This window comes from Balearica regulorum, chromosome 18 (assembly GCF_011004875.1).
Source record: "Balearica regulorum gibbericeps isolate bBalReg1 chromosome 18, bBalReg1.pri, whole genome shotgun sequence".
NCBI lineage: Eukaryota > Metazoa > Chordata > Aves > Gruiformes > Gruidae > Balearica > Balearica regulorum.
In genome coordinates, this window is record NC_046201.1 from 579,193 (window position 1) to 603,003 (window position 23,811).

The 23,811-nt window shown below is 66.3% G+C and overlaps 2 protein-coding genes across 2 annotated transcripts; both read right to left on the bottom strand.

The window, feature by feature from the left end:
- Positions 1-369: 369 nt before the first annotated feature.
- On the bottom strand, positions 370-11,302 carry USP36 (ubiquitin specific peptidase 36). The gene is made up of 20 exons (XM_075770529.1): positions 11,206-11,302; positions 10,545-10,818; positions 10,247-10,468; positions 9,331-9,441; positions 8,928-9,030; positions 8,241-8,308; positions 7,755-7,825; positions 7,265-7,347; positions 6,840-6,951; positions 6,411-6,551; positions 6,009-6,109; positions 5,584-5,722; positions 5,241-5,318; positions 3,741-4,352; positions 2,929-3,056; positions 1,852-2,367; positions 1,409-1,575; positions 816-974; positions 582-697; positions 370-501 (listed from the first exon to the last, which is right to left on the bottom strand). The coding sequence occupies exons 1-20, from the start codon at positions 11,206-11,208 to the stop codon at positions 370-372; spliced, it is 3,336 nt and encodes a 1,111-aa protein (XP_075626644.1). The 5' UTR covers positions 11,209-11,302.
- A 1,311-nt stretch (positions 11,303-12,613) lies between these two features.
- On the bottom strand, positions 12,614-23,527 carry TIMP2 (TIMP metallopeptidase inhibitor 2). Its single transcript, XM_075771028.1, has 5 exons — positions 23,085-23,527; positions 15,422-15,522; positions 15,230-15,338; positions 14,750-14,874; positions 12,614-14,343 (listed from the first exon to the last, which is right to left on the bottom strand). The coding sequence occupies exons 1-5, from the start codon at positions 23,209-23,211 to the stop codon at positions 14,143-14,145; spliced, it is 663 nt and encodes a 220-aa protein (XP_075627143.1). The 5' UTR covers positions 23,212-23,527; the 3' UTR covers positions 12,614-14,142.
- Between the last annotated feature and the right edge of the window lie 284 nt (positions 23,528-23,811).

Here is a 23,811-nt window from a genome sequence, read left to right on the forward strand (position 1 = left end):
CCCGCGGGGACCCCCCGCCCCTTCCCGCGTCCTGCGCGGGGCCGGGCTGGGGGAGCGGGGTCCTGCCCGGGGCGGGGTTAATGATTTCACTGGCGGGGGAGGGTGGGTCGGGTCCAGCCCTGTCCGCGAAGAGGGGGTCGAGACAGCAGCTCTCGCAGGGGTAAGGCCGGAGCCATGGAGCCCTGCGGGAGCTGCTGCCCTCTCCCCCGCAGAGGTCGACTAGCGGCTCTCAGCACAGCACTCCCCCGCCGGCCCCGGCCCCAAGACTGCTCCGTTCAGTGGCTCAACCTGGGAGGAAAAGAGAGGCATTAGCACCCTGCCAGCTTCCCACCCTCCACCTCCCCACACCCGTTCCCGGGCTCACTCACCTCAGAGCTGGGGGCTCCGGCTGGCCCCCTTGGCAGGGTGCATGCCCGAGCAGAAGTTGTGCTTGCTCTGCAGCCGCTGGAACGGATTGAAATTTTGCCTCCTCTCCCGCTTTAGTATTTTAATCCTCTTTACCTGTGCAGAGGCAGGAAGGGTCTCAGGGTCAGAGCGCAGAGGCCCCTGCCTCCCCCCCGGGGGACGGGGCTAGCACCCACCTTCCCTCTGTCAAACTCCTCGTCCCACTCATCGATGATGGTCTCACTCCGGGCCCGTGCTGCGTCCTGAATGGCATCCTGGCTGACAGCCGAGATCTCGCCCTCCCAGGTCAAGACTGCGGAGCAGCACGGTCAGCAGGGAGCACCCCGCTGCGTTCCGCTGCACCCACCACACTGGGCTGGGGGGCAGGGGAGCTGTGGGGCCATTTGCCCACCCAGGCGAGCAAGGATTACCTTGTTTGCCGTAAGCCTTGTCCAAGGAGTTCCTGAGCAGCTCCTCCACCACGCTGGATGACTCCTGGCTCTTGGGTGCCGGGCCGGGCTCAGGGCTCAGGGCAGCTGGGCAGCGCCTGTTGCCACCCTCGGCCTGGCTGTCCCAGGCACGCGCTGCCGCTGTGGAAACAGGCAGGGTGAGGACAAGCCGGAGGGAGCAGAGGGAGCTGCTGTGTCGCTCCATCTCAGAGGCAGGTCTTGCCCCAGGAGACACTGTGGGGACTAACAAGGCCCTGCTGGCACAGGGGGTTTGGGGACACTGGGGCCTGTCCTGGGCCGGGAGGAGCTGGGGGTAAACTGCACCCCTTGAGGGGCCCGTCCCCACACGTCTGGAGAGGAGCACGCCCTCACCCAGGTACAACCAGGCAGCTCTCCCCATGAGCGGCGAGCAGGCCAGGGGGCAGGTCAGCCGAGGATGGGGGGGTCAGGCAGAGCCCCAGGCAGTTGTGGGGACCAGCAAGCACCAGGGAGTGCACACTGGTCCTGAGGGGCTGCACGGGTAGATGAGCAGCCAGCTCTGCCGCACCAGGCAGGGTGGAGGCACGCGGTCATACCTGGGGTGCCATCTGCGCTGTGGACACTGTTGGCAGCCGGATGCTTTGAGGTTCGGCTGCTGAAGCTTTCCCTCCACTTGCGCTTGCGGTGCTCGCTCCCTGCAGCCCCAGCCTCCACGCTCCACTGCTGCTTTGCCCTCCCAGGCTCCTTCTCAGCCCTCCTAGAGCTGGGGAAGGCAGCAGGGGTCAGCTTGCTCTCGCCAGACCAGAGGGGGAAGAGTTCAAGCTCCCTGCATGGCAATGGGACGCAGGGACACCCACACCCCAGTGCTGCACTCAGGAAGGGCTGAAACCACCACCAGCAAGCCAGAGCTTCAGCTGGCTCCATGGCAAGGCTCATCCCACCCGCAGAAAGACAAGAGCTCCCCCCGACCGCAGCCCAGGAGCCTGACTTCAGGCAGAGCGGAGGTGTGCAGGGTGCTCGCGTGTCCCTAGCCCCTCACCTGCCCGAGGCCAGCATCCCAGAGCAGCACTCCATCTCCTCCATCCTCCTCTTTCTCTTCTTCTTCTTCTTCTTCTTGATGGGCTGCATGTCCAGGTGAGCAGTGGGGTCTGATACTTGCTGCCTGAGCCTGCTCTCCAGGTCCTGACAGCCCAGCACCTCCCTGCCACTGCTGGGACCCTTGCCTGCTGCGTCCTTCCCCACCAGAGACACCAAGCCTTGTTGAGCAAGGCTCTTTTTCTTCCTGGGGGGGCTGGAGACTTGATCCTTGCCCTTCATAGCCAGAGCACAAGAACTGCCATCTGCTCCATGATGCTGCTTCTGCTCCTTCTTTTTGGAGGAACCAGGGGTGACCTGGCTGGGCATGTTCTCCCTGCTGCAGGGAGGAAGGTGGTGGGAAGGGTGGGCAGTGGAACCGTTGGTCAGGGGGGAGGCTGGGAGCTGAGAGGTTTTGTTGAGGATGAAGTTGAAGGCAGGCTTTTCAGGATTTGGTAGTTTAAGAGAGGATGAGGACAGCCTGAAGGACAGGAAAAGAGGCTGACATGATCTGAAAGCCAGGTCAGGAGCAGGAGCCCCTCTCTTCCTCCCCACCCCAAGGTGCACGAGCATAGCACCCAACTGCCACCATCTCAGCCACAAAATCTGAATCAGATCCTGTTCTCAGAGCAGCAGCTGCAAGTACACACAGTGACCCTGCACCTGCCCTGTGCCAGCCACATGCAGGGCACACGCTGTCCCATGGGGGATTAGGAAAGACTGAGTGTTGCTGCAGCACGTGCTGACAGTGAAGGATACAAGGGAGACCCAGCGCAAGATCTAGAGCAGGCTGGTGCCTCCTGATCCCACGGGACACTAGTACTGGGTCAGAGCCTGCAAAGCTCCTTCCCATCCAGTGCCAAAACAGCCCTGCTTCTAGGATCCAGAGCAAGCCCTGCCAGCCCAGGAGAACAGGAGAGCCAGCTGCCAAAATTGCCCCCCGAGCCAGCTGTGATGCCAGACATTTGCCTCATGGAGTGCCCCAAGGCTGCTGCTGGCCTTGCTGCCGTGCAGAAGCCTGGGAGTGACTGGCACCACTTACCTCAACTTGCCGAAAGGCCAGGGAGTAGAGTCGGGCTGGGTGGCGTTCGTGGGGTAGGTGCGGTCAGCAGATTGTGGATGAGGTTGTGCGTGGTGGTCACTTCTGCTCACCTTCTGTGCGGTGTTGCCCTGCAGTTATTGACATAAATAAAAAAAACTTGGTGGTCTAAAGAAAAGAGGTTTCCATGAGCCAAGAGGAGAAAATAAAAAGGGGAGCCCAGAGAAAGGGGAGGGGAACAGACACAGATGGGGGAGGGAAGTGGGGGTGGTAGAAGAAGAATCAGAAGTGTTTTCAGTTAGAAGCACAAAGGAAAAAAGGAAGGAAGGAAATTTAAAGAACAGTAACCCCAGCACACCATCCTGAGCCCTGGCTGCACAGCGGCACCCAGAGGGCCAGTCCCACGCTGCTCCCCGGGGAGGGGGCAACTCTGCAGCCCTCCAGCTGCAGCATTACCTGCTCCCTCTCACCCCAGGGGACACGCTGCCCCAAGAAGGCTGGCAAGGCCGCCCCGCTGCAGAGACTGGCACCGCCACCCCTCCGTCCTGAGCAAGAAGGCAGGAGCCATTTCTCTGGCATCACTCAGGGATGCGAACAGCAGCAGGGGCCTGGACAACAGCAGGGGCCTGGCCCCACACCCCAACCCAGAGGGAAGGCAGAGCAACTGCTACAGCCCTGGGGCTGAGGGGCTCTCCCCACCCACCTCCGGCTTCGCAAGACACCCAGCGTTAGCTCTACACTTGCCCCCAACACGAGCCCCAGTTCAGAAGGCACAAGGCACCAATTGAAGACTCTGGACAGAAGCTCAGACTCACCTTTTTGGCAGAGAGCACCAGCTTCTTGGTCAGTGGCGGTGACATGGTGCTGCTCAGTTCCAGAGCTCCACTGGCCAACAGGGAGGATTTTAATTTTGCCGGCTTGGAGTCTTTGGGGGCAGCCGGCTCAGTGCCGGGGCCAGCAGGGAGGTCCATGCCACAGTCCATTTCCTGAGAGGTGCAGAAACTGCTGGTTCCACTCTTGGCCTCCTGGGATGCTTTGGCCAGCTTCCCCACTGCGCCATGCGCTGGGCTGCAAGCACTGCTGCCACAGGAATCCGGCTCCAGGGTCCCAGCATTCTCCCCACTGCTCCCAGGCTCCGGGCTGGGCTTCAGCAGCAGCTTGGGTGAGGTAGGTGGCTGCTTGCTCTCCCAGGAGCTCTGCTGGGGCAGCTCTGCTTTGGCCCCATTTGCACTGCTGGTGTTGCATAAGCCGTGAACTGCTGGGGGCACAAGAGGCAGCTGCGGGAAGGAGAGCGGCTTCTCAGGCCTCCGGGCTGCGTTGTTGGGCAGCGCTTCGGTTGCGTGGGCATCTCCATTCGGCAGCTGCGGTGGAGCGTCTCCATTCGGCAGCTGCGGTGGAGCGTCTCCATTCGGCAGCTGCGGTGGCAGCTGCGGGAAGAAGAGCGGCTTCTCAGGCCTCCGGGCTGCGTTGTTGGGCAGCGCTTCGGTTGCGTGGGCATCTCCATTCGGCAGCTGCGGTGGAGCGTCTCCATTCGGCAGCTGCGGTGGCGCGTCTCCACTCGGCAGCTGCGGTGGCGCGTCTCCACTCGGCAGCTGCGGTGGCGCGTCTCCACTCGGCAGCTGCGGTGGCGCGTCTCCACTCGGCAGCTGCGGTGGAGCGTCTCCATTCGGCCGCTTCCGTGGAGCGTCTCCATTCGGCAGCTGCGGTGGAGCGTCTCCACTCGGCCGCTTCCGTGGAGCGTCTCCATTCGGCAGCTGCGGTGGAGCGTCTCCACTCGGCCGCTTCCGTGGAGCGTCTCCATTCGGCAGCTGCGGTGGAGCGTCTCCACTCGGCCGCTTCCGTGGAGCGTCTCCATTCGGCAGCTGCGGTGGAGCGTCTCCACTCGGCCGCTTCCGTGGAGCGTCTCCATTCGGCAGCTGCGGTGGAGCGTCTCCACTCGGCCGCTTCCGTGGAGCGTCTCCATTCGGCAGCTGCGGTGGAGCGTCTCCACTTGGCCGCTTCCGTGGAGCGTCTCCATTCGGCAGCTGCGGTGGAGCGTCTCCACTCGGCAGCTGCGGTGGAGCGTCTCCATTCGGCAGCTGCGGTGGAGCGTCTCCACTCGGCCGCTTCCGTGGAGCGTCTCCACTCGGCCGCTTCCGTGGAGCGTCTCCACTCGGCCGCTGCGGTGGAGCGTCTCCGTTCGGCCGCTGCGGTGGAGCGTCTCCGTTCGGCCGCTGCGGTGGAGCGTCTTCACTCGGCCGCTTCCGTGGAGCGTCTCCATTCGGCCGCTTCCATGGAGCGTCTCCATTCGGCCGCTTCCGCCGCTTCAGTCTCACCTCAGAAGTGCTGCGGGCCACAGGAACTCCGACCTCCTCCGGTCCCGGAACCTTCTTCCCTGGCAACGTGTCTCGTCTCTAGATAAAGAGAAAGAGAGAAGTTCAGCGAGGAGAGAATTCAAGGAGCCAAGGACGCAGAGCAATACTGCCCTCCCCGTCCCTCTCCAGGCCCAACAGGAACCCTTCTCAGCAGGATCCCTCCTGCAAACCGTCCTCCCTCACGCCTGCCCATTCAGAGTGGCGTGCCTCCTCCCTGCGAAGCTGCAGCCCACCTGCCCTCACAGAGCAGGCAGAGGGACAGCAGCTCTGGGAGCACTGGCTGAGAGCAGCCATCAGGACTCACCCGGCCCGTCGGTGGTGAATACAGGGACCTGTTGATCACAGGCTTCTTGACCTGCTTGGAGACGCTGCCAGCATGGCCAGGCAGGCTGGGGGCAGCTTTGGCAATTGGCCCGTCCGAGGTCTCCTTGGGGCTGGGGATTCTGGTGAAGGCAGAGAAGCGCACGTGTTAACTGCGAGGGTTCGAGCGACTGGAATGCTCTCATCAGAGGTGCGCACAACAAACAGGAGCCAGAAGCTCCAAGGAGGTGAGGTGCTCTTCATCTACAGCAAAACCACGACAAGGGGCTGGACCTCTCCCTGCCACCCCCCTCCGAGCCAGCGCATGCACACGGGCACCGGGGCTACTTGAGCCAAGCTATTTCCCACACGCAGGCACACGCTACCAGACCAAAAGCTGAGAGCAGGGGGCAGAGGGGCCGCTCTCACCTCAGGTAGAACAGCACATAGGCCTGCTGGTTGAGGACCACTTTGATGTTGCTGGAGCGGACCAGGTCATCGTTCATTTGATACCACTGCCCGTTGCTGGCCTGCGGAAGGAGAAGAGAGAATGGAGTCAGGCTGTGTCTGGGGACCCTCCTGGCCTGAAGAGCAGCAGGATCAGAGCCCATCAGCAGAGCTCCTCTCCCCAAAACCCACAGGCGGTCCAGGGCAGGCAAGGGGACTCTGTGAGAGCAGACCTCCACACTTCCTAGGGCAGAACACAGCCCGTACCCCTGATCCAGTGCTCCACACCACGCACATTTGCCGAGCACCCTCCTTTCTGCATGCTCCAGAGACCCACAAGCACCCACCAGCCCCCAGCTGGTGCCAAGAGCACCCCTGGCTCACCTTCACATAGCAGTAGTAGTGCCCTGCATTGCAGCTGTACCCAGAGTGAACCAGCACCCCATAGAGTCCATACATGATGGGCTCCCCTTTGCTCTGAGACATGTAAGGGCGGATGTCCAAGAACTCAGGGTACCCCACGTCCTGCAGAGAGAGGATGTTCTCAGGAGCCTGCACAGCAGACAGCTTTCTTGGTAGAGCAAGAGCAGCGCAGCTGTGCTATGAGTCCCATCTCTTGAGAGAGGGGGACCTGCTCTCCCTAGGCAGCAGTCACGCTGAGGAAGATGCCAGGATGAGCCAAACTCCCACTGCACCGCTGGGGAAGGGCTGCAGGACTGCAGCAGAGCTCACACCGTGCACAGGACCATCTCCCACTCTGCTCTGGGCCTCAGGCCAGGAGACAGCCCTAGCTCCGGATTGCCACGCACTCACCTTTGTGATTTTGCCTCCACCACAGTTGGCAAAGCGCTTCAGCGAGAGCGTGAGAACATTGGAGGCTCGGTGGATGGTGAGGCATTTGCTGGCCGACACTTTCTCCTTGCATCTGCACGGGAAAAGCTCAAGCTGTTCAAGCTATTCCACCACCCAGATGATTGCCAGCCCCACAGAAATGACCCTGTGACACCAGGCACCGCTCCAGGCCACTTGCCCACAGCCATGTCTGCTGGCCCAGGTCCTCCTCACGAGAGGAGGGAGCTGAGGAGCGGCAGGCTTCATCACAGGCTTCCGTGGCCACGTACCTCACGGTTTAGCCGTGGGGCAGGCAAAGAAGCCCTCCTGTATTGTGGCAAGCTTTCCACCCGCTTCCCACCAGCACACCCGCAGGCCCCTTCCCGCCCGCAGCCCCGCACACTCACTTGGCACACTTGTAGGCATTCTCGCCGCCCAGCATGTCTGGCTTCACAAACAGCTCCAGTGCCTCCATTATGTTGGTGGCTTGCTGCAAGGACAGAGCAGAGGTCAGGGCATGAGTGACAGCCCAGCTCCCTGCTGAGATGCTGGCCCGAGAGATGACAGAGCGTGAGCACAGGCCACAGACTACACCAAACTCATGAGCCTGCCACCAGCCAGGCACTGGCCGGCACGCCGCGAGGGACGGTTGCACTGCCCCCCAACACCGCGGAGCCTCAGTGGAGGAGTCGTGGCTCATGCTCAGGACACGGGCGCTGCTCTGCCAGACAAAGAAGGCAGCGCAACAATGGAAGCTGCTTCCCTCCTGTCTGCACCGTGCCTTGATGCTGGCAAGTTACAGAGCCTTGAGACCAGCAATGGTGCGGCTGCAGGAACATCCCCCTGCCGCAATGGTGCGGCTGCAGGGCTCTCCCCATCCCCACCCTGCCGCAGTACCTCGATCTCCACTGCCAGGTCCAGGTAAGGGTCACAGGTGTCCGAGACATTCTTGCACGCCAAGCACTTCACTGCAAAAGAGGGAGCAATGAGCACACCCTGGCACAACTCCTGCACCCACCACCACCCCAGCACAGCGCAGGCAGCCGCAGTGTTCCTCTCTCCAGCTTTGGGCCCTGGGATGGGGGCACCAGGACTCACAGCCTGGCAAGGAGGAAGGCTGCCCATTCCACTAAGCACTGGGACAGCAAGTGTTATGAGAGAGCTGGCAACACAGGCACCTTTGCTGCTGGCAATGAGCTGGGGACCCACAACCAACAGTTTTTTCCATTGCCACAACAGGGCTGATGACCCATAGGTACCGCAAGACTGACCAACTGCACCTCTGGATACTTTACACACGCTTAGGAATTTTCCTGAAAGATTTTTAGTGGGAAGCAGCAGCCCTGAGAGTCACAGGCCCAGGACCTGGCAGCCAGCACTCACCACGGGACTGCAGGTAACCACCGAAGATCTGGTAAACCAGTGTCGTGGCCTGGGTCTGGCGATCCAACCTAGAGACACAGCAGCACCAGATCTCACACCGCTCCTCCGCACGGCCATCCCCCCAGGCCACCCCCTGCGTCCTCAGGACAGCTCCCCTATGTGCTCTGGCCAGCAGACAGGGCTGCAGAGCTCCGGGGAGCAGAGGGAAGCCGCAGACTCTGCCAGTCTGCTCTCCCAGTGCTGGAGCTCAAGGGTCGGCACCAGGATCCTCTGGAAGGAGCGGAAACCCCTGCCGGAGCTCAGGGCTGGGTACTGCAGGCAGAGGCAAGGCAGGCTTCCCGGGACGGAGGGCCCAGGGGGAAGCTGCTCACCCACAGCCACAGAGCCGGGGCTGAACTAGCAAGCGCGCCTGGATTCCTCAGCAACTGGGACAGGATCCAAGCCCATAGCATCCTCAGGATTTGGGGACAGGACCACAGCTACACTGGGGTGGAGGTGTCAGGAGAAGGCAGACAACAGCCCAGAGCTGTGTCACAGAGGGGCAGAGTTGGGCCATCCACGCAAGGCCCCTGGAGACAGCACCTCCGTCCATGAGCCTGACCGGGGGGACACGTTCATCCCACAGTCCCCTCCCGTGGGCGCAGGGGACAGAGAAAGCAGCAACGGGCCATCAGAGGCCCCACATACTTGGTGCAGCCATTCAGGCAGGCCTTCTGCATGGCGTCGATGGTGTAACGCAGGAACTCATGCGCATCCTCCTGTCTGCCAAAGCGGATGTCCGGAGCAATCTCTGCAGGAGAGGGAGGAATCAGTCCCCACACGTGCTGCAGCAGATGCAGGTCCACCCTCCCTCCCTCGGGGCAGGGACTCCGGGGTTCAAGGCCCCTCAACCCAAACCAGACATCAGACTCATGCCGGACATGGGGAAGCCCCACGCAGCCCATGAAGTCACCAAGCCCCGGCAGGCTCAGTGAGTCATCTCAGAAGAGCTATCTGCCAAGACCTGCCCTGATCTCAGAGGTTCTGCTCCTTCATTAGTCACTGCTCTCCTGCATGGCTACAGAGGGGAGGGGAGGGCAGCCATCCTTACTCTTGAGGTTTTGGATGAAGGACACCGGCTTTATTATGTTGCCGCTGTTGGCAAAAGCCTGGATCACATGGTTCTGCATAACACACATCATGCAAAAGCCTCCTTGGTGACCTGGAGCAGAAGAGGAGAAGACAGGATGTTGGGGACAAACCCAGGAGATGGAGGCAGTATAGGGAATGGCAGATCTCTGGTCCAACACAGCTCAGCCACACTTGTTTTCCCTGCGAGCTCTGTGCTACGGCACAGCCCTGGGGCATCCCGGGGACAGAGGGACCAGCACACGCCACACCAGCTGGTGCAGCCCCAGTCACAGTACCAGCCACTCCAACCCCCCTAGACAAGCCAGCATCCATGTGGATGGCAAACAGCTCACAGGTACGCACTGGAAGAGGCCACAGGACAGTTCTGAGAGGTTGTTCCCACCAGAGCCCCGTGGATGGGGCTGTGAGCCCCACATGCTCCCCTTCGTAACAGCTCAGAGTGGTGCCCACCAGACTCCCTTTCAAAGCCACCCACAAACAGCACCTGCTGCCTGTACGCAGCCTTCTGCCCTGCCCTCACACAGTCCCCACAGGCAGGGGCAGTTTGGGACCCCCAGTAAGCCAGCAGACTTATTTCGACCCATTAGTCCTGGCTACGCCCAGGAGAGACAAAGCCTCCCCAGACACAAGGATGCAGAGCTCAGGAACTCTGCTACGGCCAGGAAAAGCGGGCCGTACGCAGGAACGGCCTCTCGATAGAGACACGGGCAGGAGGGAGCACAGAAGGCGCATCCTGACACCTGTGCAACCCTCGCCAGAGCCACGCACAGAGGTGCTGAGCACAGCACTGGGAGCAGGGCAGGCGGGCGCTCCTCCTCCCCGCCGGTGCGGCCGCCCGGGCCCTGCCGCCCACTGCGCCAGGCCTCCCCACTCACAGTTATGGCCGTGCTCCTTGGAGAGCAGGTAGTTGGCAAGCGGTGGCGTGTAGGTCAGGCACTGCACGGTGGAGTTAAGGAAGCAGGTGTTCCCCATGTTGCGCAGCCCCGCACCGATCCGGTGGATCTTCTCCCATTTCATGGAGAGGTGCTCCACGGGGAAGAGCACCTTCTGGGGCACGGGGGTCCTGTCCCCAAGGTCCCCCAGGGCATGGTTGCTGCCTGCGGGGAGAAGGGTGGTGAGCCGCAGGGTGTGGAGCGCAGGGAGGGAGGGCCCCCCCTCATCCTCTCTACCTACCGGGCTTGCCGGGTGGCTCCTCCTTGGGGTCGCAGTGGCAGCTGGTGGCCTTGGCCTGGGGGTTGAGCAGCACGTACTTCTCCTGCAGCAGCTCTAGCTGGCTGGAGACGCCGCAGCTGGCGGGCTCGAACTCGATCTTCTGCAGCAGCACCTTCTGGGCCGAGGTGGCCACCAGCTGGCCCGGCTCCTCGGCCTTGCCCGTCTCCCGCCGGCTCTGCTTCAGCACCTCCCTCAGCTTCTCCACGATCGACTTGGGGGAGCCAGGCGGCCTCGGCTGCGGGCAGGGGGTGGCCGGTCGAGTGGGGCCGCCGGGCCGGGCCGGGCCGGGCCGGGCCATTCCACTCACGGCGCGGGGCCACGCGTTGCCAGGGCAACAGGCCGCAGCCTAGGCCCGCCGCAGGCCCGGCCCCGCCGCCGCGCACCCCGGAGATCTCGGCGGGTCCCCGCCCGCCGCCCCTACGGGCGCTGCGCCCCTCCCTCCCTCCCTCCCGCCCGCCGCCGCTCGCGACCTTGAGCACCGCCCCCCTGCCCCGGTCCGCCCGCCGCCACGTGCCCGCCCGGTACCGGCGCTCCGCCGCGTCCGGCCCACGGCTGGCCCCGGCGCCGCCATCCCTGTCCCTGTCCCCGTCCCAGCCCCGCCGCCCGTCCCGGCTCCACTCACCATCTCGGCCTCCGCGACCGCCGCGCACGTGTCACCGCCTTAAAGAGCAGACGTGCGCCGCCCGCCGCGACACTCACACGCCTTCCGCGCCTGTCCCGTAAGGGGTGGAGACAGCGCCGGCTCCGCCCTCCGCAGCGGACGCACTGACTCGGCCCGGCCCACCGGCCCGGCCCACCGGCCCGGCCCACTGATCCGGCTCTCTGGCCCGGCCCACTGATCTGGTTTACTAATCCGGCCCACCGATCCGGCCCACCGATCCGGCTCACCGATCCGGCTCACTGGCCCGGCCCACTGGCCCGACCCGGCCCACCGGCCGAGCCCACCGGCCCGGCCCACCGGCCCGGCTCACCGATCCGGCTCACTAATACGGCTCACTGATCTGGCTCACTGATCTGGCTCACTGGCCCGGCCCACCAGCCCGGCCCGGCCCACAGGCCCGGCCCACCGGCCAAGCCCACCGGCCCGGCCCACTGATCCGGCTCTCTGGCCCGGCCCACTGATCTGGTGTACTAATCCGGCCCACCGATCCGGCCCACCGATCCGGCCCACCGATTCGGCTCACTGGCCCGGCCCACTGGCCCGACCCGGCCCACCGGCCGAGCCCACCGGCCCGGCCCACCGATCCGGCTCACTAATACGGCTCACTGATCCGGCTCACTGATCTGGCTCACTGGCCCGGCCCACCAGCCCGGCCCGGCCCACCGGCCCGGCCCACTGATCCGGCTCACCGATCCGGCTCACTAATCTGGCTCACTGGCCCGGCCCACCGGCCCGGCCCGGCCCACCGGCCAGGCCCACCGGCCCGGCCCACTGATCCGGCTCACTGATGCGGGTCACTGATACGGGTCACTAATACGGGTCACTAATACGGGTCACTAGTACAGCTCACTAGTCCGGCTCACTAGTACAGCCCACTAGTACAGCTCACTAGTCCGGCTCACTAGTCCAGCCCACTAGCCCTGCCCACTGATCCCGCCCCTAGAGTCCGCCGTCCGCTACGCTGCGCGTCCAGAACGGACTGAGGGTGGATCCGCGTCTGTGTCCTGGATACAACGGCAGGGGGCGGAGCTTGGCGGGGCGGGGCCAGAACGCGCCCATTGTGCCGCACTCTGGCTCCGCCCCCTGGGCGCTCTGCCTGGGCGGGCTGCGGAGCCCGGCGACCCGCGGGGCTGAACCGGCACCGGGCCGGGCCGGGCCGGACCGCTCCGCTCTGCTCTGCTCCGCTCCGCTCCGTTCCGTTCCGCTCCTCGGCGCTGCGGGCACCGACCGAGCGCGCGAGCGAGCCGGAGGAGCGGCCCCCGCCGCCGCCGTCCCTGCCCGGCAGATCCCGGCGCAGCCACCCCGCACGGAACCGGCGCCACTGCAGCGCCTGACGAGGAGACAGAAATTACAGCACAGGGACCACACAGCCGGTGGCAAAACAAGTGGAGATATTAAAGATAGACTACCAGCAGACAGGAGCAAATGGCACATATGATATAACCATACAATAAGCGAACGGGAGTCGTATATGGGATTGATTAGAGGTTGGGGATTTTTTTTTCTTTTTCTTTCTTTTTAATTTTTCTCTTTAATATGTTGAAATTGCCCAGACTGGTCCAGTACGACATCTTAAACCTTACAGGGACGCACAGCATGAAAACGCCCCCAGAGCGGGGCTGCGGGCAGTATTCCCGGCACGCTCCCATCGCTGCGGGCCACGCCGGCGGGCGCACGTGCCGGTGCCACCCGTGTCGTGGCCGGGCAGCTCTGCGGCACACGCCGGTGCCGCTGCAACGTGGGAATGGCTCAGAGAAAGCGGGGCACGAGGTGTGTGGGAGGGTTCACCGGAGGGAGCGGGTTTTCCCGGGCTGCGCTGCCGCCTGCGCCCAGCCACGTGCCGGGCTCCATCCCCGCCGCCGCAGAGGAGGGAGCTGGACCAGCCACAGTGCCATGGCGCTGCCAAAGGCCACGGCTCGGCAAACAGCCGCACGAGGCGATGATAAACACCCTGCGCCCACACTGCCAGAGCCCCTGATGCTCTGCCGGGGGGAACACCCTGCCGAGCCCTGCTGCCTGCCTGCCTGCCAAGGCTGGTGGGCCTAAGCCCGACGGTGGCGGCTGCAGAAGGGTCTGGCAGCAGCTTTCCGCCCGTGCAGGAGGTTGCAGTGGAAATGCTCCCCCCCCCCCGCGGTGCTGGGGAAGGCAGTGAACCCCCCACTCACCTCTGCGTCCCCATGGGGCGAGGAGCACGTGCAGAGAGGTGCAGCAGTGCCTCGGTGCGTGGGGGGGGGGTCACCCCAGCCACGCTGATGTGCCCCTCCGGCTTTTTGGGACAAGGCACCTGCGCAGGAGCCGTCCGGCCCCGCAAAAGGCCCGTAGCCCCTCGCACACAGCCAGGGGCTGCGCTGTATGGTAAAGCCCCCCAGAGCCCCTGCCTGGAGGGCTTACCCCTCCTGCAGCCCACAGGGAGGGACGAGCAGCAGGTGGGGAGGGGGGATAGCGGGGTCCCCAGTGCTGGAGGGCAGCCGGGGATGCTGCAGTGGGGAGGGCTGGCTGGCTGGCGAGAGCTGCTGGGGCGGCTCCCCCGCGGCAGGGGCACTGGTAGACCTGCTACGCAGACGGGGCAGCTCCCGCCACTCACGAGGGTTCATTTCCTTCACAGCTGCCGGGCTGCCAGGGCTGAGCGCGGCCAGGCAGGGACTGGGGGGGCCCCCCCGCACCCCGCTCAGCCCTGCCGCGAGCACAGGAACGCCAGCGTGGCCACGGGCTGCCCGGTGCCTGCGACAGAGCGCGTCCCCATCCCTGCCCCCTGCACACACGTGGCAGCCGCCGCAGCCTGGGAAAGCCCACGGCTGAGCGGATTTTCATGCTGTCTCCAGGAATTGATATCAGCGTGGACCAGTCTAACATCTCGCAGGTTTTTTTCTACTGGCTACTGGAATGCACTCGTTTGGCTTAGGGGTCCTCGATGTCGAGAAACTCTTGCTTGGGGGGGGCCATGCCACGGTACCAGGCGCACGAGCCGTCGCTCCTTTTGATGCAAGCATAGTGCTTCGCCTGCCGCCCGTCCACGTTGTTCTTCTCCATCGCCCAGTCTGTCCAGAGACACTCATCCGAGGAGGAGACGAAGCAGGGGATGGAGAGGCAGCGCGAGATCTGCACACAACAGAGACCGTCACCGACTACCCCGAGGGGGAACGCTGGGATGGGAGGAAGCAGCACGGGGGGAGCTGGGGCTGGTGGTCCAGCTCTGGACCAGGGATGCTAGGCTGCCCCATCCCCATGGGGCACAGCAGGGACATGACCCCGATGCAAGGGGGACTGAGGGCACCCCTGGGTGCGGGTCCCAGGGCTGGCCTTGGTTCCCAGATAGAGCGAGCCGGAGGCTTGGCCGCCCTTCCCGTATCCCCGGCCATGTGCCATGCCCTCTGCACAGCATCGTCCTTGAAGGACAGGGAAGAGCATCTTGCCATGGAGCCTGTGCCTGCCTCGGGGCTGCAGACCCCCCGGCAGCGTGGGGAGCGGGGCGCACCCCATGCTCAGGGGCAGCCCGGCTGCTCACCTTGCACTCGCAGCCCATCTGGTACCGCTGGTTTAGGCTCTTCTTCTGGGTTGGGCTCAGTGAGTCCCAGGTGGAGACCAAGTCGCAGAGCGTGATGTGCATCTTGCCGTTGCCCTCTGACTTGCCTGGGGAGAGGCCAGACAGGCTGCTCAGAGGGTGCCCCCGGGACCTGACGTTGGCTCGGGGTGCCTGCGGCTCAGCCCAGCCTGGGGGGCTGGAGGCTGCTGCAATCCGGCCCCTCCCACCGTGCACTGTCCCCAGTGAACCCCGGGGAGCAGAGGCTCGTCCCCCAGCTGCCCCTGCCACAGCCCAGGGCCACCGAGCACAGCCAGGACAGAGCCGGGGGGGTCCACCGAGGGTCGGTGGTGGGAGCAGGGGAAGGGGGGGCCAACACGTCACAGGCGTCTCGGGAGGAAAGCGAGGCGGCAGGGCCAGCTCTGCCACTGACGTCCCGCAGAGCCCTCCCTCGAGGTCACCCACCTGCGATGAGATACTCCTTCTTCCCGCCGGTGTCCAGCAGCCGGCCGCACACGGCAGTGGATGGAGCCGTGTAGATGAACTCTATGTCCTGGTCGGGGCCCTTAAACATCTGGGGAGAAGGAGCGGGAGTGAGCGGCTGGCGTGGGGGCTGCCCCGTCCCCCCCAGTGTCCTGCCCTGATGTGCCCCGTTACCTTGATCTGCTTGATTTCATACTGGATTCGTTTGATCGGATTCCCATATATATCGTTCCCCGAATCCACCTCTTTCGCAGAGACGGCCTTTGCTCGGATCACTGCAAGAGAGAAGTGTTGAGGTCAGCAGGGGCGGCCGGGGACCGGATGTGCCACCAGCGCCACGCAGTGCTGCCCCGGTGGGACAGTCCTGCTCAGCCCCCCCGTCCCACGGGGGTCCCAGCCTCACACGGGGCCAGCTGCCCGTGCTGCCTGCAGCAAACCCCGCTGCCCTGCCCGCAGACACCCAGCTGCTCGCAGAGCTGGCTGTCACACGCTGTCCCCAAGGGGACGGGGCTCTGGCACCCGTTGCAGCAGCACCCTCACAGCAGGCGATAAGGAAAGGTCACCCCAGGCCGCCAGCCGTGCTGGACTAGTCGCCCTTGGCCAGCGCTGGCTGGGTCTCATGCCCATCACCCAGACGGCACCAGGACAGCTAAAACCTGCCAGCAGCGTCCTGGGAGCACCACAGTATTTGTCCCACTGTCATTAATTAAACCAGATTCGGACGAGGGCCCCAGCCAAATACCCGTGTGTCCCGGCCAGGCTGGAGGAGAAAAGGGCAGAGGGAGCTATTTGGAGGGTCACCTTTGGGTGCAGAGGTGCCCACCAGCGCTGCCCACCAAGTGCCTGCACTCGCGCTGGGGTGCCCGGCCTCATCAGCCCCTGCCAGCCCCTCTGCACCCCCATGCTGGGGGAGCGAGGGTCCCGGGATCAGGCAGCCTTCACCCCCCACAGCCGGAGCACGGGGTCCCCGTCCCACCACGGAGGGGTCCCAGCTGCCACGGGGGGCTGCCAGCTCCCTGCCAGACCTCAACCACTGCCGTGCAGAGCCTCACACCGTGCAGGCGCAGAAACCGCATCCTTCCGGGGCTGGGGGCCGCGGGGTGTCGCTTCCTGCAAAAATAACCCAGGGATGCAGAGGGCCGGGGCAGTGGAAAAACACAGCTCGGTGAGGGGAGGCAGCGAGGTCCTCGGCCAGCAGCCCCAAGTAGCCCGGCCAAAGGCAACTGCCCTCCCGGCTCCGAGCAGCCCCGGGGCTGCAGTCCCAGCGCTCGGTGCCAAGGGACAACATCGGGTGCCCCAGGGCTGGCGAGGCCACGACACCCTGGAGCCCAGGGACAGTGACGCAGGGCCAGCTCTGCCGTGGAAGGGTCCCTGCGGTCACGCTGCCAGCACAGCCCGGGGATACACAAACCAGCATGTGAGTGCTCAGCACGTGGCAGTGACCTGCAGGGTGCCCGGGGCGGGCAGGACAGGCAGGCAGCAGGCAGCCAGCTCACCCTTACTCACCGGCTCAGGACACGGCGGCTGGTTCGGTGCCGCGCTGTGCAGGTCACAGCCTGTGCGGCTCCCAGCCCTGCCTGGCTCCATCCTCCCAGCCGGCCCCAGACAGCACCGGGAACGCCGACGGCGCAGGGGGCAGTGGCAGCCCCAAAGCCGCAGCTCCTGCTCAGCACCCTCACAGCCGGGAGGGGGGGCCTGGCTGCAGGGCAGGGGCTCACAGGGCTCCCCGCTCTGCTGGGGGTACAGGCCAGCTCCCCATCCCTCGGGGGCACCAGTGCCCCACCAGCCCCGCTCTGGGTGCACGCTGCGGGGCAGGGAAGGGGGAGCTGCGCTTTGGCCGGGGCAGCAGGAGGGCAGGCGTCAGCCAAGCTGGGGACCCGGCTCGTGTCCCCCACCAAAGGGTGCTGGGGTGGGAGCAGCCAGGTTCAGGGAGCCACCCGCCAGCCGGGCACAGATGAGCTTGCCTTCTTTTGCCTGGCACAGCAAGGAGAGGGAATCTGACCACGGTCTATAAATACCATGGGGCGCGGGGGCACGTGGACATGCTATTTAAGCTGAAGGTCGGGGGGCACGGCCCCACGTGGGTTCCGGTAAGTGCCAACCAAGTTTACTCTGGAAAGGAGAGCGTGGCCACCAGTTCAAGCAGGCGCCGAGCAAGAGACTTCCCAAAACAGTTGCCCCCAGTCAACGCAGGCACTTGCCTGGTGCGGGGCAGGCGGACGCGATGCCTGCCGGTACCGGAGCTGCACAAAGGGCTTTCCCAGCCATGCTCCCCTTCCTTGGGAAAGGGCCGGGCTGCTCGGGCACGCTGGCAGCACAGGCAGCACCTCGGCCGTGCAGGAAGCCCCCAGCCTCCTTGCCTGCAGTAGGCAGCCGGGCGAGTCCCTCGGCGCAGCCCCCGGCCCCGGTTGGAGCAGCTCTGCCTGGCACACGTGGACTCGGTCCCTGCCCGCTGCTCTGCCAGCGGCACGCCTGAGTCACCGCAGGCACGGGCCGCCCCTCGCCCCCTGACCCAGCAGCTGCCGCGTCCTGCCGCGTGCCAGCCCCTGCGCTGCTCCGCGCGTCTGCGGCGTAACATGGGTGCAACCGAGCTGGAGAGCCGCGCGCCGATTCCGGCCCTGTGGCTCCAGGCGTGGGGAACGGTTACTGGTTCAGTGGGCTCCAGCCTTTTCCATTCACGTGCTGATGAATCACTTGACAAAAATGCAGCCCAATTCTAGGCGGATTTGTTCTGAACAGTGCGGCTTTGTGGAGGGGACGGCTGTGCTGCGCTTTCCCCGCCAAGACCCCAGCAGTGCAGCCAAGCTGCTCCACGCCAGCCAGGAACCGGAGCGGCAAGGAGGGTGAGCCACATGGATCACGGAGAGGAGCCCCGGAGCAGAGCCCGGCTGAGATCCCTGGGACAAGGGCGCAGGGCCGAGGGACGGAGGAAACCCCTGGGTGCTCAGAGACCGGCAGTCGGACTTCCCCAAACACCAGTGCCCCCGGCTGCGTCACCCACCACTCCTGCCACCGGCCGGGACAGCCACCGGCTGCCGGAGCCCAGACCCTCCGTGCAGCTGAGCCGAGGTTCTCCCGGCTCCCCGGGGCACACGGCAGGCACAGCACACCACCGGCACGGAAGCTGCTGCCCCCCCTCCAGCCCCTGCCTGCTGAGCGGGGCTGGCTCCCCATGCCTGCTGCCTCAGGGGACTCGTGGCTGGGGCTGGTTCCAAGGGCTTTCGATAACCCCCCACACCTCACGCAGCTGCCTCGGCACGGCCCACGGCCGCCGCTGCCTCCCGGCACCGCTCCTTGCTGTCCCATCCTCCTGCCCACGGCGGGATGCGGGAACGGGCAGGAGGGCAGGCAGGGAGAGGGGCATTTCCCCCCGGCTGCAGAGGGGCGGAGGTCCATGGGGAGCTGGGTGACTTCCCACCCTGACCAGCCGGGGCTGCCTGGGGCCGAGGGGCCCAGGGCATCCCACAGCAGAGTGGTCCCCACGCTATGGCAGCAGCGGTGCCAGGAGGGAGGGTCTCCCAGCTGGGGCCTGGCCAACCCTGCACCGTTCCCCCCCGGCTGGGCGATGAGCACGCAACCAACTGGGACAGACTGGGGCTGCGGTACAGCTCCAGGAGCCAAACTGGGGGCAAATAGAGTCACCCAGTGCCACAAACCCACCAGGATGTCTCTCTGGGCTTGCCAGCTGGTGGGATGCCATCCTCCCCGGCCCCCGCCACATGGCTACCCCAGCTCAGGGGCCGCACCCCGTGTTTGTGGCTGCTGAGCGGGGGGTTCCTGCTGTGTACAGTTGCCATCACAGCAGGAGCCGCCGTGGGCAGCCAGCGTGGAGATGCTGCGAGACCCTGCGGGGAGCTGTGGCAGCCCCAGGTTCTCCCTGGGGAGGGAGGAAAGGGGGTCGGGAAGTGGTGACCTGCCCCAGTGAGACCTGCCAAGAGGGGAAGCTGGGTGGGTGCTGCCCTGCAGCCGGGGTGGATCCTGCCATGGCCCACCCCAGTCGGGGGAGCTGCTGAAAAGCGCCTGCCTGCGTGTCCCACGGGCAGAGGGGCAGCGCCAGGAGCCTCAGTCCCACGACTCCCCTCCTGGCCAGAGACATGCCGAATGGCCACCCCTTCCTCCGCCACCCCACCCCAGACTCTGCCGCACGGCCCCACCGGCACCCGCCCGCGGCTGCCCGGGAAGCGCCGATGCCCACAGACCGCGGGGGCCGCTGCTGGGCTGAATGGCCGGGGAACAAAGCTCCCTTCTCCGGGGCTGCTGGCAGCAGACTGAGCGAAGGGGCCGGCTGCCAGTGCCAGCACTGCCCGCTGCCTGCCCGGCACCACCAGCCCGGGCACCCATCCCCACCGTGGGGGCAGCCCCAGGGTCACTCCAGCCCCGCTTGAGGCCAGCGGAGATGGAGAGCCAGCAAACCGCCCCTGGGAGGGACTCGGCCCCAACCCTGCCGAGCACACGGGCAGCAACCAGCCCCCAGTTGCCTGCCCGCCCCCCCAGCAGCTGTGGGGGCAGTGGAGTGGGCACCCCCGCCCCGGCACAGCAGCAGGGCAGTTTTGGGGATGCAGAGACTGGAGGGATGCAGAGCTGAGCAACCATGTCCCCACCTAGCAGCCGAGCGTCTCCCACAGCTGGGCAGGAGAGAAGCGGCGGAGGCCATGGGGGCTCCCCTGGCGTATGGCAGCACCCATGGGGAGGGGGGAGGCAGCACCCAGGCACCAGGCCCCACTCGCCCACCGGCCTGCGCGGGAGCCATGGGTTACGCGCTGCCATGGCCGCGTGCGTCATCCCGGCCCTCTGACGGGAGCGGGACGGGGCCCAATCAGCGGCAGCGCCGGCAGTCAGCCCACGGCCCCTCAGCGCCAGCCGCACGGGAAGGGCTCTGACCGCCGGAGCTCGGTGAGGCAGCACCAGGGACCAGCAACTCCCCGGCCCCAGCAGGGCTCGGCCGGGCCCACTGAGCAGCCGTGCTCCCCCCAGCATCCCTCAGCAGGGACCGCTCCCATCTTTCTCCCCAAACCCTCTCCTCGGAACGGTCCCCGCCGGCTGCCGGCAGCCCCCATTCCTCCCCTGCCTCCGTGCTCCCTGAGCCCCATCACAAGGAACCGAGCACTGGGACAACTGGGATCGGCGCAATGCTGCCAGGGGTCACATCCAAGGTCCCTCCCGTCCCCGGCAGCACACCGAGTCCCCACTCTCTGCTGCCCCATCAACCCCTCCCGGAGCCAGCCCTGCCACACAAGGCCAAAGCCACGGCCATGCCCCGAAGGGCTGAGCACCACCTCCCTCACCCCCCACATCCCCGCACTGCTCCAGAGGAGACCAAGTGGAAGCCAGGTCTCCTGCTGCAGCCCCTGGCCGGGCCACGTCCCCACCCAGCAGCTGAGCACGTCCCGCAGCTGAGTGGCCCTGGCAGAGCAAACCCCCCGGCAGGCAGAGAGCAGCCACCGGCCTCTGCTGCCCGGGCACGGCCCGGTGAGGAATGGCAGATGAGGCAGCCCTGAGCCCTCAGGCCCTGCAGAAAACCACTGCTCATCTCAAGGGCCAGGAAGCACAAGTGCAGGCAGTCCAGGTCACTTGTTCCAAGTCACCAGCCCCGGTGACACAACTCCTGCCCCCCCCCCGCCCCAGCACCCCATGCCCGAGGCAGAGTCGTGTTCGCCTCCCCCTGTGCCGCCTGGAAATGCGGCCCTGGGCTCTGGCCCCACTCCAGATGGGAGCCGGCTGCAGGGGCACGAATGAGGGCAGAGGGGCCGTGGGGAGGCACAGTTGGACACGGCAGGCACTGCCCACGCTACGGAGTGGGGATCCCAGCCCCACAGGACCCTGCACAGCTCTCACCCAGCTTCCCCGTACCAAGGGCTGAGCGCGAGCCTTGGGGTCATCGGCCCACCCGGGTGGACCCAGCACTGCAGGGCATCAGCCATGACCACACCACCACATCTCCACCACGGGCCCAACTTGGACACGGGCCGCTCCATCCGCAGCAACTGGGGAAGGTCCCGACAGCACCCCAGGCTCTCCCTGGGCTCCGCGCACCCGCGGGGAGGGAGCTGGCTGAGGAGCCTCCCAGCTCCAGAGAGCATCATCCAGGGGGAAGACGAGAAGCAGCAAGAAGGGCAGGGACAGATCCACATTGCATGGGAAGAGAAGGCGGCGGAGCTCATCCCGGGATGAGCCCTGCTTTCCCAAGTCCAGCGCTGTCCCCACCTGGGGTCACACAAGGCAAGACTGATCCAGACGAGCTGCGTGGGGGACTGGGGCTGGGAGCCAGGAGGTGCCAGCACTGCGGGCAGCACAGCCCGGGAGGAGGCTGCCTCAGCAGGACAAACTCCGGGCGCCCACAGGACAGGCACCTGCCAAGGGCAGTGGGGCAGCCCGAGCCGCAGGCGACCACTGCCCGGCCACACCGTGCCCTCCCCGGGGACGGCTGAGATAGCCGGGGCTGCCAAGACAGACGGTGACTCAGCAGCTGAGTCACGGCTGAGCCAGCACCCCGGGACAGGCAGTGAGTCACGAGTGCCCCGGAAAGCTGAGCCCGACGAGAGCGTGACGGGAAGCCGCAGCCCCGCTACCGGAGCAGGCGCAGGAGAACCCGTCGTCCAGAGGCACCGGCTCAAGCAGCAGCTCTGAAAATTCAGTGCTCCATTTTGTATAGAAACCTCCCTGTCCCCAACGTGCTTCGCGGCACACCATGCCGAGCAGCAAGGCCAGGCAGAGCCGGGGCACACGGGGCAGCAGCTGGATGCTGCGGGAGTTACCCCCACAGAGGAGAAACACCGGGAGCAGGGTCTGGAAAGGGTGAGGGGAGCCTGGGAATCCATCAGGAGCATCCTGGCTCAGGAGCCGGGGATGGGGCAGGGCCGTCCAGAGGATGGGGCTGCCTAAGTGTTTGGGAATGTTACCTCTCCAGCTGAGCCTGGGAACGTCCCCGCAAAGGAGAGCGTCAGGAACTGGGGCTGGTCTGTTTGTTTAATATGTTAAAATTTAATAAGGGCATTATTCATAGAAAGAGGAATCCAGATCCCGGCGCTGCCAAGCCCTCCCTTTCAGCTGCATCCAAGCCGAACAAAGTGGGACGGGGGAGAGGAAATGCCTGGAAATAAGGAACAGACGGGAGGTGACCGAGCCCGATGCGGCTGGCTCTCCCGGGCTGGGTGCCGGCTCCGTGCTCCCGGCTGCTGCCTGTTGCGAAGCGGGGCCGTGCGGGAGGCGGCCGCGCTCGGGGGGCCCTGGCCTCCCCCGGCCGTCAGCTCCCCGCGCTGCCACGTACCATCGCGGTTTAATCAAAGTTGGGAGAGGCCGGGCTCACCCGTGTCACCGGGGCTGCGCCGCGGGGAGCCCGGCCCGGCCCCAGCCCGAGCCCCGCGGCGGGGGGCAGAGCCAACGCTCCGCCGGCGGCGGCTCCTCCATCGCCCGGGGACGCCCCGGGGAGCGATGCCGGGCGCGGCCGCGAGGGTCCCCCCGAGACGGCGAGACGCGCGGGGAGGGACGGACACACCCCGGCCGGCCGGACAGACGGACGGACAGACCGCGCCCGGCCGCGCATCTGCTCCCGCCGACACACCCCCGGGCCGGCCGGGGCGCGGAGCCCGCACCCGCGCGGGGCTGCGGGCAGGTGCCGGGGGCCGGGGGCGGCTCTGCCCGCTCCCCGCCCGCTCGCCGAGCCCGGCCGCTCCGCGCCAACTTTCCGCCCCTTCCCCCGCCGGGAAGTTCGCGCGGGCCGGGCCGGGGCTGCGGGGCTCCTGCCGGGGCTGCGGGGCTCCTGCCGGGGCTGCGGGGCTCCTGCCGGGGCTGCGGGGCCCCGCGGGGACAAAGCGCGGGGGCGGCGGGCGGCGCTCACCTACGTCCGCGTTGCAGAAGGCCTGTTGCGGGTGGATGGGCGAGCAGCTGCAGGCGTCGGCCGGGCGGGCCCTGCCGAGCAGCAGCACCGCCAGCCAGGCCAGCAGGCTGGGCAGCGCGGCGGGCATCTTGCGGCGGGGCTGCAGGCTCAGCGACCCGGCCGAGAAAGCCGCATCCACCGCCGGGCCCGGCCGAGCCGCCGCCGGAAAGTTTGGGTCCGGCAGCCGCGGCCCCTGCGCGGCGTTGCGGGCGCTGCTGCGGCCGCTGCTCCGCTGCCTTCTATGGAGGTGTTTTCTTCCTTCCCCGGCTGCCGCTCAGCCTCGCTTTTTAATGTGCTCCGGGGATTTGCTGCTCCTCCTCTGCATGGCGCGGGGCCAGCCCGGCTGCTCCCGCCCCTCCGCAGGATGCGGCTCCGCGCCGCGCTCGCCTCCCCCGGCCCGGCCCGGCCCCCGCCGCGGGCACCGGCCGCCCCCGCTCCCGCCGCCCCCGCCCGCCATCCGCGGCCCCGGGACCCGCCGCCCCTCCGCCCGGGCGGGGCCTGGCAGCAGCGGGCAGGGCCGGGCAGCGGTGCGGGAGATGGGCAGCGGGAGGGGAAGGCGCCGAGGGCGGGCACGGGAGCCCGGCCCCAGCTCGCAGACCTGGCGCCCGGCCTGCGCCGAGCGGAGCAGTAAATTGCAGGGGAGGGCTGCGATTATGTCTGTGCCCAAGCATTTCCTCTCCGTCCGGCT

What these genes read in the sequence shown, in the direction of transcription:
- USP36 (XM_075770529.1), bottom strand. An exon ending in CAAGGAGCACGGCCATAACT is followed by an intron (nt 9,442 to 10,246) that starts GTGAGTGGGGAG and finishes CTTCTGCTCCAG; the next exon opens with GTCACCAAGGAGGCTTTTGC. An exon ending in TGGTTACCTGCAGTCCCGTG is followed by an intron (nt 7,826 to 8,240) that starts GTGAGTGCTGGC and finishes CCTCTTTTGCAG; the next exon opens with TGAAGTGCTTGGCGTGCAAG.
- TIMP2 (XM_075771028.1), bottom strand. Translation starts at nt 23,211, where the DNA reads ATGCCCGCCGCGCTGCCCAGCCTGCTGGCCTGGCTGGCGGTGCTGCTG. An exon ending in CTTCTGCAACGCGGACGTAG is followed by an intron (nt 15,523 to 23,084) that starts GTGAGCGCCGCC and finishes TCTCTCTTGCAG; the next exon opens with TGATCCGAGCAAAGGCCGTC. An exon ending in ATGAAATCAAGCAGATCAAG is followed by an intron (nt 15,339 to 15,421) that starts GTAACGGGGCAC and finishes CCTTCTCCCCAG; the next exon opens with ATGTTTAAGGGCCCCGACCA.